General features: G+C 45.0%; 1 protein-coding gene across 1 annotated transcript in view; it reads right to left on the minus strand.

The window, feature by feature from the left end:
• LOC140426642 (uncharacterized) overlaps window positions 1–14159 on the minus strand; it is a 194610-nt gene that overhangs the window by 154714 nt on the left and 25737 nt on the right. The window contains exon 2 of the mRNA XM_072511705.1: window positions 6747–6828. Within this exon, the coding sequence (XP_072367806.1) occupies window positions 6747–6828 (82 nt within the window). The remainder of the gene's footprint in view (window positions 1–6746; window positions 6829–14159) is intronic.

Here is a 14159-nt window from a genome sequence, read left to right on the forward strand (position 1 = left end):
ATGTTTGTCCATCAAGATGGTGCCAAACATCACAATGCCTGGAACATCACAACTGGACACGCCGTAATTTTGCTTTTGAACTGAGATAACGAGTATCAGTGAACCACTGCATCATGATAAGTATCACAAATAAATCCAATCATGTCCAAATCATGAAAAAAAAAAATCACTTTCCACTAGAGGAGCTTGTACTGTCACAGGGACTAAAGTTGATTTAACCCTCATCAGGGAGGACATGAATATCACACATCAGTGATTATTTCTGTTCTTGAATAGTGTTCAAGTTCACATAGGAATGTAGGACTTTGGAGCAGGAGTCTACCATTTGACCCTTCCAGCCTGCTCCGCCATTCGATCTGGTTGTGGTCTCAACTTTTCTGTCCATAATCTCGAGCCAGATTAAGAAACGTTTCAGGTTTTTTTTTTGCCTAAGATCTTAGAATGCTAAAGATAGGCCGATGACAGGAGCCAGAAAACCGTCATACTTTACTGTCAGAGCTTAAGCATCACATATTTGAAAAATTGTATTGCTCAAAGGCTTGCAAATGAAACAGCGATGGATGTTTTCAAACAGGAGAGAAGGGGAACATGAGGAAATACTTGGTCAGCCAGCAAGTGGGTGACGATGAGGCATCATCATGGGCAAAAACGCATGGGTGGAGTCCTGCACTGCTGGAAAGATGGGTGACAGCAGCTGTGGGTGAATCTATAGGTCCCCCCCCCCCACCACCACACAAAACACAACCTGCACCCTTCACCAAGGCACTGGTTAAGCTCATGGAATGTACAGAACCATTAATCAAGTGAAGCCTTTGATTACATCATTTGACTGAGATCACAGTCCTAAATCAAAGCATTTTGCCACTTGTGTGAAAAGCACACATGTAATCCAATACACATTTGCAAGACCTCCTGCATGCAGTGACATGCCTATATTGCCAAGCAGCTCAACAGCCTCTCAAAGTCCACACAATCTGCTTTTGTTGGTAAATCCTGGAGCACGTTACTGTCAGTTCATGAACATTGCAACTTAAAATCAAAATTTGACAAATCTCAATAACTCTGCCCTAAGTTAGCAGAGGCACGGCGGCGCAGTGGTTAGCATTGCTGCCTCACACCACTGAGGACCCGGGTTTGATCCTGGCCCTGGGTCATTATCAGTGTGGAGTTTGCACATTCTCCCCATGTCTGTGGGCCTCAACGCCACAACCCAAAGATGCATAGGTTAGGTGGATTGGCCATGCTAAATTGCCCCTTAATTGGAAAAAAAATAATTGGGTACTCGGAAAAAAAAATTTACACTCTGCCCTAAAATCTACTTTTACAGTTCAGTTAGATCCCAAGCCAATTAATTAGTCCCTGCTGCTGTTTCAAACTTTTTGTGGTGGATTTAATAAAAAAAAAAAATTTAGATTACCCAATTATTTTATTTTCCAATTAAGGGGCAATTTAACAGTGCCAATCCACTTAACCTGCACATCTTTGGGTTGTAGGGGTGAAACCCACGCAGACACGGGGAGAAACCCACGCAGACACGGGGAGAATGAGCAAACTCCACACGGACAGTGATCCAGGGCCAGGATTTGAACCCCTTCCCTGTGCTAATCACTGTGCCACGTGCCGCCCCCTCGTGGTGGATTTAATACCACTTAAGACCACTTCAAGTCCTTCAGGTAAAATGTTAAACAGAGCTCTGTCTTGAAGCTCTGGCAGATATTAAAGATCCCACACCATGATCCAATGAAGAGCAGGGAATTCTCCTAATATTCCTTGCCTCACCAACACCACCAGAAAGCCATTAACTGACCATTCACCTTGATGTTGTTTGTCCATTTGCTGGCACAGAGTTTACCAGCTAGACAGACTCTTGAACAAATAATTCACTGAACAAAATGCTTAAAGGCATTTTTTTATATGCAGTATATATTATTATTATCAACTTAGTCTCCTGGTGCTGTGGAGTACTGCCTATTTTATATCAGCAAGTGGATTCCACAACACTGAAGCAAGAGTCAAAGAACTACACATGTGGAAATCTGTATTGTTTGCAGGTCATCATTTGCAGGACCATCACAAGCTGGCGTGGACCTTGCATGATCTTTTGGGAGCCGGAGATTAAAAACAAAAACCCTCGACTTGGCCACAGCCTCAGCTGCAGGAGGAAGTATACAGACTGGCTGCGGTGACATTGTTGCTTTCCTCAGGTAAGTTTGGAAGCCTCAGCGGACACAGCACCGCATTCTGTCCACCGTACACCTGTGCACGGATTCTGATCAGCGCAGGGCTATAGCCCATGTGAAACACAATCGACCCCTTCAGTGTTGAACTGAGGAAAAGGCACCCAGGCAGAAGAGCTGGTATCTTTACTGCCACAACATCCCTACCAACCTCAGCCCCCATTCAAACAATCAGTTCGAACAGCTCCCATCATTCACACCCCTTCTCCACTCAGCACACACATTGTTTCTTTCTTGTTATTAGTAATGTGCACTTGACTTTTTTGTCTTCTAACTTAATAAACCCTGCATTTAATAAAACCTGACACAATTATAAAAATATCCCCACTCCCACAACAAGCGTTTCCGTGGCAGCAGCAGATCGACATAGCTTCCTGAACAAAAGCAGCCCCTTTCGCTCCAGGCACCCTCGGCTACTTTCCAAATTGCAGACTGCAAATTTCAAAGATCACGCAGTGTCACAGTGAATGTAGCAGATCCTTTCACAACCTAATACCTAAAAATATTTGCTAAGACACAATCTCACAAAGCACTTGAAAGTGGAAGCCTGCCAACAGGATAGCAGTTTTTATTAAAAGACCATGGGGGTCCAATAGTAAACAAAAAAAAATACAATTTAAAAAGCCAAGGGAAGCCCCAGTCTAATCTGCCCTGACACATTGTGTGTATGCACGTGCATGAACCCACACCCCTATCCACTTGAGGGAATGGAGAAGTTCTGAGACAGAAATTGGACTAAGAGGGACAACTTGGGAATTTCCAAATCCACAAACCCAAGGAAAGACATTGGCTCCCTCGTTCCTCAAAAGGAGAAGGATATAAGAATACTGTGTAGTTTGACACTGAGCTACAAGGCTTCATCATTTTTTCTGTTAATGGATCAAGTGATGGTTTCACTACAATTTACCGGAGAGTCTCGGTGTATTGGTGGTGGGCAAAAGTTGCTAACCAGCCCAAGTACTATCCATCGAGCACTTCCAAATTCTTAAACATGTGGGATTCAGAGACAGGCCTCCGGCCCAGCAATGATGTTCTCATGCCCAAATAGCGGGCAAGGTTAAAATGAATCTGTCTCAAGTCCGGGTGCAGACGCAACCTGGCCAGAGATGGATAGGAAACTGATGGCCATTCTAGCATTCTCCATGCTGCAATGTCCTCATCTCACAAAGTCAAGCAGAGGTGGCACACTTGCCAAGTGAATACAAAAGCACCTCTCTCCTGCTCTTCCCAATATTTAATCAGGGCCGCAAAAAGCTTGGGAATCCATGGCACCGAGGAGAATTTTGAGAGAGGTGGGGAGGAAAACAAATCATAAAAAAGGGTGAAGAGAAAAAAAACAAGCGCTACCAGAGATGTTAACACTGAAAAAGTAAATATTTAGCGACAGAGGTTTGTCTGCTACACAACATTCCAGTCTGCTGTGTCAATAGGAAGGTTGCCAACAGTCCACTTAAATCAACGTCAAATCTTTCGAGATGCATGACCTTTCAAAACCACCAGATTGGAGCAGAAATTAAACAAGCCGACCAGCAGGAGCTTTTGTGACATTCGAGATAACTTACCAGCAATTAACTTTGACTGTTTATCCTCCTTCACCTCAACCATGTTTTGCACGATTTAGAGTTTAAATGGGATTGCAGTTTTAAGTTTCCTTCGAATAGAACCATAAAATCTTTACAGTGCAGAAGGAGGCCATTTGACCCACTGAGTCTGCACCGACACTCCAAAAGAGCACCCACCCTATCCCCATAACCCCACCTAATCTTTGGACACTTAGGGGCAATTTAGCAGGACCAATCCACCTAACCTACACATCTTTGGACTGGGAGTAAAAGGAAACCTATGCAGACACGGGGAGAATATAATAAAGATAATCTTTATTATTGTCACAAGTAGGCTTACATCAACACTGCAATGAAGTTACTGTGAAAATCCCCTAGTTGCCACACTCCAGCGCCTGTTCGGGTACACTGAGGGAGAATTTAGAATGCCCAATTCACCGAACAAGTACATCTTTCGGGACTTGTGGGAGGAAACCGGAGTACCCGGAGGAAACATACGCAGACAAGGGGAGAATGTTCAGACTCCACACAGACAATGAGCCAAGCCGGGAATCAAACCCGGGTCCCTGGCGCTGTGAAGCAACAGTGCTCACTGGGCTACCATGCCGCCCACAAACTCCATACAGTCACCAGAGGTCGGAATCAAACCAGGGTCCCTTACAGTGAATCAGCAGTGCTAACCACCTGTACGAGGTCGTCCCATTTCACACCCAATAACGCCCACTGACGAGTTAATTTTCTCCTCACCATCCTTAACACACAAGTTTATATGGACAAATATAGTGTTTCTGATGTGCAACATTAGGATGTCTTGATCAGATCATTGTAGATTCCGGGGAAAACCTATTGAATGGTCCAAAGTTAACCAAAAAGTTGGCCAAACAACCTTCATCTTCTACAGCAACTCTGGTTTGTTTGGTTCAGCATGGCATCTTATAAAAGGTAAAGTCGTCATTGTCCCAGATGACCATAGGTTGCTCTTCCCTTTGAGGGGGAGAGCTGACTGGTGGTGATTTAACCGGAGGATCACCACACCTCAGACGAGGGGCAAGGTTGAGAAGGCGAGGCCTTCATAGATAACCTCAGCCAGTACAGGAATTGAACCCAAGCTGCTGGCATTGCTCTGCATCACGAACCTGCTGCCTAGCCAAGTAAGCTGAAAGGGCAGACCAGGCCTCAGTTAACGCCTCAGTCAAATGCAGCAGTCCCAGTAATGCACTGAGGTTAGATCTTCTAGTTTTGGAGGTGGGACTTGAACTCTCAACGTCTTGGCTCAAGAGGCAAGAATGCTATTGACTGAGCCAAAGCTGACACATGGAACTTCATCCCTTGGTATTATTCAGTTAACCTACAGGTTAATATGCATATGCAGGTGTGTGAACATTTAGTAAAGTTGGGCAGGAGGGCTGCCATTTAAAACCACAAATCAAAGTCAGTCAACAGTTCCAATTATATCTAATGCACCGCAGCAGCAAATCTGTTGAGACACTAAACAAAATCCTATCTCGCCGGCAGTCAAAACAGACAGGAGACAAATTCAGGTCAACTTACAAAAGCAACCATCTACCATCGTTACAAAATACAAAATGGGGCATTAAAGCACCAAGTCATTTGCTCAAACATAAATTTGTTCAAGTCCTGCTCAGCTCTGCTATTCAATCTATCCCTCCCCCAGAACAATGCAACCCTTATTGTATCTCAGGGAGTATCCATTACCCACGGGACGAATGCAGTCCTCAGCTCAACAAACATTGGGACAATACCTAGGTGTCCGCTCTGTGCAGAAGCATGCCCCACCAAAGTATTCTCCTTTCTTTGCTTGTGCCGGGCTGCCAGCTGGCGTTCTAGACCAAGTACAATAGGATTCAGTCATCTAATCGGATCTGCTCATTTACCTTACTTGCTAGCAGAGCTTGCTGTGCACCGGCTGACCGCTCTCTTCACCCACTAACAGCGCCACGCCCCAAATGTAATTCACTGGGCACAAAGCAATCAGGCACGCCCTGGGGGCAATAAGCCCCAATGTAAATGCAAGATGACGACACGTACTGAACAAGAGACAAAGTAATGGATGTGGCCTACTTTATTTGCCACATTAAAGCTGAATGTTGGGTACACAAATAAGTGACTTGCTTGAATTCCCTTTTGAAGTTATGTTACTGTTAACTTGAATAGTGCCTTTAATGTACAGAGTGTAACAAGGGGATTCACAGGAGCATTATCAGACACACATTTGTAGTGAGTCAAACAAGGAAATATTAGGACAGACGGCAGGTGCTCAAAGAGGAAGGTTTTAACGAGTGTCTTAAAAAGAGAAGAAAGGCGTAGAGGCAGAGAGGACATTCCAAAACCTTGAAGTCTGAACACATGGCCGCCAATGGTGGACCATAGGAAGTGGACAGAGTCAGAGGAACGCAGAGATCTCAAAAGATTGTAAGGCAGGTGCAGAACTGGCTTGGGGCAAGGCCATGGGGAATGAAAATGCTAAGATGCATACTTGTAAGAACCAGAAGCCTGTGTAGGTCAGTGAGCACAAGGGTGATGGGTGAATGGTATGATGTGAGTTAGGATATAGGCAGCAGAACTTTGGATCCGAGAAGGTGCGCTCCAGAAAATTCCCAAAACTTGCATGGTTGCATTTGCTAGGAGGGGAACCAAACTTTTCACCAAAGCTAGTCTTGCAGACAAGGACCACACTGGTACAAATCTAAATCACAAGTGTTTTCTTCCAGTTTGGCTAAAAAATGCAGCACAACAACATACGAAGGAAAGGCAAAATTATTTTGATGTTCCTTTCTTCAGTTGGAGCAGAAAGCTTTTTCAGGTCATTAAAGCACGAGGGCGATCCAAACTGTGCCACTTCAACCATTCAGCGGCATCTCGGAAACAACACAGTGCACGGCAAACGTGCAATCAACAATGAATTACGGGCAGAGCATCTACTTACTTGCATTCGCCTGTACCGTTCTGATGCGTTACACAATTTCCTCTATTAGCACACGGTTGAATGGAGTCACGGCACTGTAATGCTGAAAGAAGAGAAAACCTCTGTTAGAACAAATGCAAAGTCAGCATTTCTCAGATTACATCCAAATATTACATCCTACCGAACAAAAATCAACTTTTAACATGCACCTTGAAATTGCAACATTGGCTGTTTCTAGCACTCATGCGATAGAGATTTAGTCAGAAATTCAAATGATCCTTTCAATTGGGTTCTAGAAAGAGAATGTGGGAACATTAATTGTCTGTTTTTTTCTCAACGGTAATGGCTTCCTTTAATACAGCACCTTTAACATAGTAAACAGTCCCAAGATGCTTCACAGGAGCATCACCCGACAATAATCGCGCAGAGAAGTTTACAGAGATTGCGAAGTCGAGCAAGAATAAAAATGTAAAATAGAAATCCACTGTTAGGCCAGAAGCCAAGGTGAGTCAGCAAGCAGAGGAGTGAAGCATGAATGAGATGACGTGCATGTTAGGATTCAGGAAGCAGAGTCAAATTAAACTGCAGAAAATTGGAAAAGTGTTTTGTCAAAAATAAGTGTCCGTGTTTAAAATAAGTAAAGTCTAGATCCAGTTAATGACTGGATTCATTCATTTTCAACACTTTCTCACCAAACACAACCATAGTTCTTTCCTTGGGTTGATCAACAAAAATAACAACATTTGGGGTAGTTCAGCAACATCATGGAAGTCTCAAAATGAGCACCGTCGGAATGACTGATGTTTTCTTTTCTATAATAGGAGAGTACACTTGATGTCCAGGAGGAACAAGCTGGGAATTCTATAGCGAGTAACTTGCCTCCTGACTTTGCCTCCACCATTTACAAGGCATTTCAGGGTGGCACGGTGACACAGTGGTTATCACTGCTGTCGGAGCACCAGGGACCCGGGTTCAATTCCGGTCTCACCCGACTGTGTGTGTGGAGTTTGCACTTTCTCTTCCTGTCTGCGTCGGTTTTCTACGGGTGCTCCGGTTTCCTCCCACATTCCAAAGATGAGCAGGTTAGGTGGATTGGCCAGGCTAAATTGCCCCTGAGGTGTCCAAAAGTTTTGGTGGGTTTATTGAGTTATGGGGCGACTCACCAAGGCTCCCTTGATGGTGGCCTCCAAACCCTCGAACTCTACCACCTTGAAGGGGTAGCAGGAACATGGGAACACCAACACCCGTCAGTTCCCCTCCAAGTCAATAAATACTGATACAGCCAGTGATGCCCACATGCCATGAACGAGTATTTTTTTTTTTTTTTAAAACACACACAAAATGTCAACACTTCCAGAAAAAGTGCCAGACTTGGCCTGCTTTCTCATTCCCTTTTTTAAAATATTCCAAAAATTTTCAGATTACATACAAAACGTTTCAATGTAATACCAACATTGATTTTTTTTTGACAAAATAATAATAACCCTAACCTCCCCCCAAGGTTATTGCTGATCGGCAGGGGAAGAGGGAAGGGGGCAGGGCCAACTATGCCATCCTTGTTGCTGGCCATGAACAAGATTTTAAAGAGCGTGATGAACGGCTTCTACTTGGAAAAGAACCCTTCCTCTGACACTCTAATGACATACTTAAACTTTTAAAATCTCAGAAACTCTGCCACGTCCCCCAATTATGCTGAGGCCTTGGGTAGTGCAGACAACCTCCATCCAAGGAAGGCTCGTCTCCTGGCTATTAGAGATGCGAAGGCCAGGACTTCAGCCTTCAGCCCCTCCAAGAGCACCAGTGAGTCCAACACCCCAAAGATTGCCACCAATGGACATGGCTCCAGCCTGACCCACACAATCTCCGACATGGGTTTCAGTCTCAAAGAAGAAACCCAAAACTCAAACAACTTAGGGCAGGACAGGAACGTGTGAACGGTTCACTGGCACCCTCAAACAACGCTCACACCTCTCCTCTATGCAGGGGAAGAACACACTCATGCCAAGTCAAGTGCAGCTGATGAACTACTTTAAACTGTATCAGACTCAACTTGGCGCAAGGTGGAATTCGTCCTGTGCAAAATCTCACTCCACACCCCTCCCTCCAGCCCCAAGCCCAGTTCCTCTTCACACTTTCGTTTTACTTCCTCTAACGGTGCTTTCCCTGTATCCAACAAACACCTATATATATTAGAGATCTTCCCTCGCCCTATCTCATCTCACAATAGCATCCTGCGCATTAGTGTAGGCCTGGTAGCCAAATGAGCGAAGACAGTTCCTTATGAACAAAGTTTTGCACCTGCATACACCTAAATAAACTCCCCCTCGGGAGTTGAAATTTCTCCACCATCTCCTTCAGTCCCACAAACCTACCCTCCACAAACAAATCTCTGAACCTCTCAACCCTCTCCCTCTTCCAAATCTTATACATCCCGGAGGGCACAAACCTTCAGTTCTCACAAATTGCTGACAGTAATGACATTGCCCCAAAATTAAAATGTTGCCTAAATTGGTTCCAAACTCTTAGAGATACCACTGGAGTCGTAGAGAACCTGGCCGGAGAGAATGGAGAGGGGGCCATAACCAACGCCCTTCGACACAAACCTACACAGGAAGCCTCCACCATCCACCCCCACCTGGGCCCTAGCTCCTGCATCCACCCTTGCATTTTCTCAATGTTCGCTGCCTAGTAATAGAACACCAGGTTCAATAGCACCAGACCTCTCGATTGCCGCCCTTTCTGCAGGAAGGCTCTTCAAATTCTGGGAAGTCTTACCCACTCAGACAAAGGCTGAGCTTAACTCATCAACCCTAACACAAAGAAGATCGGGAGACACTGAAATACAAACAAGAACCTCAGTAAAATGTTAATTTTGACCGTCTGTACTCTCTCCAGCAAGGATGGTGGATGGGTCTCCCCTTCAAATCCCCCTCTACCTGACTAGTCAGGTTCAATTTTTGCAGCAAGGCCCAGTCATGAACCACCTGAATCCCTAAATACCCAAACCAAACGCAGGCCAGCCGAAACAGTAGCCTCTCCAAATCTGCCCCCTTTCCCAGGCGCTCTTCCACCCCTCTCTCCCCCCCCCCCCCCCCCCAAAACAAGGGAAACCCAGCTAACCTATGCATTACCTTGCCCCACAAACAAAACAGAAAACACCGCGCCCCTCACCCTCCCAAAAAGGTAACCTGCCATCGGCCTCTCCCCACTCCACTTTGCTACCATTAACTAACTTACCTGCTAGATTTTGGTGACCCCCAAAAAGAAAAGAAACAAACAAGAAAAAAAAAAAATACTTTTCCCAATCCCTCATCAAATATGGTACATACTGGGAAGAACAAACCCGTTCCCCATTTCGATGAAACAAGCAGCTCCATACGAACATGGGAAGTACAAAAATGAAAAGCATAATAGCAAAAACAGAGAAAGAGACAAGAAACATGTGTCGTGTTATGTACTCTGGGATAACACAGGCTGCAACTGGATGCAGCTTTAACCAAAACATACTCCAGACCTTGAAGTTAGTGCAATCTGATTTAATGAACCAGTAGCACAGTTAGCACGTGTTCGACTCTCAGCTAACCCAAATGTGGTTACTCAGTCGGACTGAACCAGATTAGCTCTTAGCCACGTGCTGGAGGGGTGATACTGTAAATACACCCTGACTCACTCTGTAGATGTTCATCAGTGGAAAGAGGCGGTGTGAGCGCCTCATGCCTTTTATAGTGAGATACCACCCCTGAGTGTCCTGCCTGCTCATTGGTCATGTCCTGTTCTCGGTGTTCATTAGCTGCCTGTATATCATTATCTGCATGTCTGCATATCATGACAACATGAACCTGTAAAATTCAAAACTCCATGACATCCAACAACCACAATCAGATCTCTTTCTCTCCATTTTTCCTCACAAAGTCATTCGCTTCCTCCGGTGTATTAAAATAATGGTCTCTGTCCTGGAACTTGACTGATGCTTGGATCTTTTCTCCTGGTTGTCCACCTTGGCCTTCAATACCTTTTAGGCAACTACCACTTCTGCCTCCAAAGGGACAATCTGGTCACTGTGGTCTGTGACTGCCTCCTCTACCTCCCGAATCGTTGTGCCCTCCAATTCCAACCGCTACTCCGTCCAATCCAAAGTCACGCGAACAGTGCCACTGACGCCTCAATCGCCTTGAACAGGTCCTCCAACATAGTCAGTCTTTGCTTCTGCAATTCCCCCGTAAGGAATTCACCAACTTTTCTGTTGTCCATTGGGAGGGCATCAATGACACAGAAGGCTCCGCCATTTTCTCTTCCACTCCACCAAGATGGCCTTTTGAGTCTGATGTGAGGCCTTTATTCGACTGCAGCATCCTGTAGATATCCCACACCAGAGGAGAAACAAATGAACTTCTTCCCAAAATTGTGCCCGTCCACCGTTCACCAGGCAAAAAGGACCGAAAACCAATCTCCAAGCGGGAACCACCTCGTGTGCGACCGCTCACCTCGAGGTCGCCACCGGAAGTGGTTTTCATTTCTTAACCCAGGAGCCTTGCCACAGACCAGCTAATGAAGAAAGGGGCAGGTGGAGGAAGAGTCAGGACAGTTAATTGCTTCCCTATAGTGAGAAGAGAACAATGAGATGCTAAACCACCTTGTGCCAATTACACACTTCCAAGCTTATTGTGGAGCAATAGCGCCAGAGGCTAAGGTGCAATTGCCTTTTTGACCCTTCTTATCGTGATATAGCAGAAAAGAGAAAAGACAAGTCAAAATGGGGGTGGAGGAGGAGTTAGAACATAAAGTAGAAAAATAAAGAATATGACAGCAAATTTACCGTCACAGTGAAGGGTCACAGATTCTAGATCATAATGAAGTGAGCCTAATTATTTTTAAATGCTCGTTTCATGTCACTATTTCCCGTCTGACCTGCACCTGATTTGCATCACCCAGGCAAGCCAGATTACAAAAACGTGTTTTAAGGAGACATGAACGGTCTATATTAATATTTACTTTTACTCATTAGAATTTCAAATGAAGAGCTTCGAAACATTGAACTTTCTTTTCTAAGGTGCAGAATGGGAGTAGACATGAAACCTAATATGCTGCTCAATGCTAGACTGCTCTTGGGAAGATTGCACATGCACTGCTGGACAGATGAAGTCTTGTTCAATAACTCAGCTCGCCTCCCACTACTCCACAAACCCATTTGCCTCCTGAGCTGTATCCAGGGGAACTGGCTGGAAAGGTCAACACATACATGACAAATCACTGCAAGAATTCTCAATGCTTACAATTTGGACAGCAGGAAGACAACAATCTGCAATTTTATCTGATGCACAGATAACCACAAACACTTACAAAAATGTCAATCTTTCTCTCTCTCTCCTGCAGAGAGTGATGTAATGCTTCAACATCACACTGCATAACACTTATTCTGGTAGGAAACAATGCCCAGATGCAGTGGTTAGCACTGCTGCCTCACGCCACTGAGGTCCCAGGTTCAATCCCAGCTCTGGGTCACTGTCCGTGTGGAGTTTGCGCATTCTCCCCATTTTTGCGTGGGTTTCGCCCCCACAGCCCAAAGATGTGCAAGGTAGGTGGATTGGCCACGCTAAATTGCCCCTTAATTGGAAAAAACTAATTGGGTCCTCTAAATTTTTTTGAAAGAAGAAAAAAAAAACAATGCCCAGAACCACACAACCATCCCACATTTGTGTTATTCATTCATTTATGATGCCGGCAATGTCCCTATGCCTTAGAATCCTCATTTGCCATCACTGCAGTTATGAAGTGAAAATATGTAAATGAACCATACAAAGCATTTTTTCAAAACAATTGGGTAATTTCTGAAGGTGGTATGGGAGGTCTATGTATCGCCAATGCATAAGGTATGACAAAAGTATGGTACAAGCTGGATGGATCAGTAGGCCTTTTTTTTTTAATCTGTTTTCACACCATTTCTTTACTTGCCCCTGGAACACTTCAACTCGAATGAAATTCACTTGCTGGAAAACAGGAATAGGAAAGAGAAAGTAGCGCTATATCCCTGCTCAACACCCTAGATATAGCCTGTTCGGCCATGGCTGAAGATAGATAGGCATGGACAGGGTGATTCCCACCAGCCAGCGCCCGGTCGAACAGTTTATCACTGTAGCTATGTTAAACATGAAGAATGATAGCTTGAGTGACTGGACAGACAGCTCCCAATTCATATCGAACCAGAATCGTTTCAGGAACATCGGCCAAGGCGCACACAAAAAAGTCAGTATTAGGTCACCAAGAGACAGCATATTTTCACAATCGCTCCCCCCCACCACCCCCCCCCCCCCTCCCTCCCCCCTGCCCAACTTCCCTCTCCACACAGTTCAAATGCAAGGAATGTCCACATCATGTTTATTGACTCTATGTGAACAAACACCATTTCAGCCAGTGTGTGCAAGGGTACAGTTACCACTAGCTTAATGTTGACACTCTGGGTTCATGTTGCTGATATTATCAGAGGTTTTCAAGGTCCAGCAGCAAGTGGAAGGTTGCTGCTGTCTTTTCAAAGCAGATGGGAGTTATGGCAGGGGGTTTGGGGGCTGCAGAGGAAATGGAGAAAACAGCTTTCGCAGCTTCCCAAAGACAGTTGTCAGCCCTGAAGCCTCTGAGAGATTGCACTTGTGTGAAGCTGCATTGTGCTTCATTGCATAAATGCTCAAGAAAACCCGTTCAGCTGCATGTTCCAGTTAGTTTTTGTTTTATTACTGCTGCTCCAACAGCAGATCATTCTTGAGAAAAGCTGTTTTGCTGCAGTTTTCCTGACCATCTCATCCTCTCCGTCACACTGAGAATAAAGAATCTACAAAAGCCTACCATCCGGGGCCGGATGTCTCTTATTAAAATTCCACTCAGAGTGCCAGAACTTTCATGCTGCAAACAAATGTCTGGCATCGGGAGCTTTCTACATCCCACTATCTCCCGATTTACTTCAAATACCAAACCCTCCACCCCCACAACTTAATTGCTCAGATCCAGCTGGGAAAACAAGAAAATCAGGGATATAGTGTCACAAGACTTTTTTCAAAAACGGTGAATATTCTTCTTCCCAGTAGCTTGGACAAGCGCAAGCGACAAGGTTTCAATCGGGAACCACAATCCTTCAAATCACCAAGGCGCAAGCTGATTCCAACAGCCAGCCCAGCAACCCTCAGGACCCCTTCATTTCTTTTTTGAAGAGTTTATTCTTGGGATGTGGGCATGGTTGGCCAGAGCAGCATGAAGTGATCATTCCCAACTACCCTTGAGAAATTAGCAGTGAGCCGCCTTCTTGAACTACTGCAGTCCATGTGGAGACGGTACACATTCAGTGGAGTACTGCAGGCTGGGTCACTGAATTTACTCAAGGCTGATTTGATAGACACAGTAGGCAAGGGTTATGGGAGTCAGACAGGAGGATCACAATCAGATCAG

Source organism: Scyliorhinus torazame, chromosome 7 (genome assembly GCF_047496885.1).
Source record: "Scyliorhinus torazame isolate Kashiwa2021f chromosome 7, sScyTor2.1, whole genome shotgun sequence".
Lineage (NCBI taxonomy): Eukaryota > Metazoa > Chordata > Chondrichthyes > Carcharhiniformes > Scyliorhinidae > Scyliorhinus > Scyliorhinus torazame.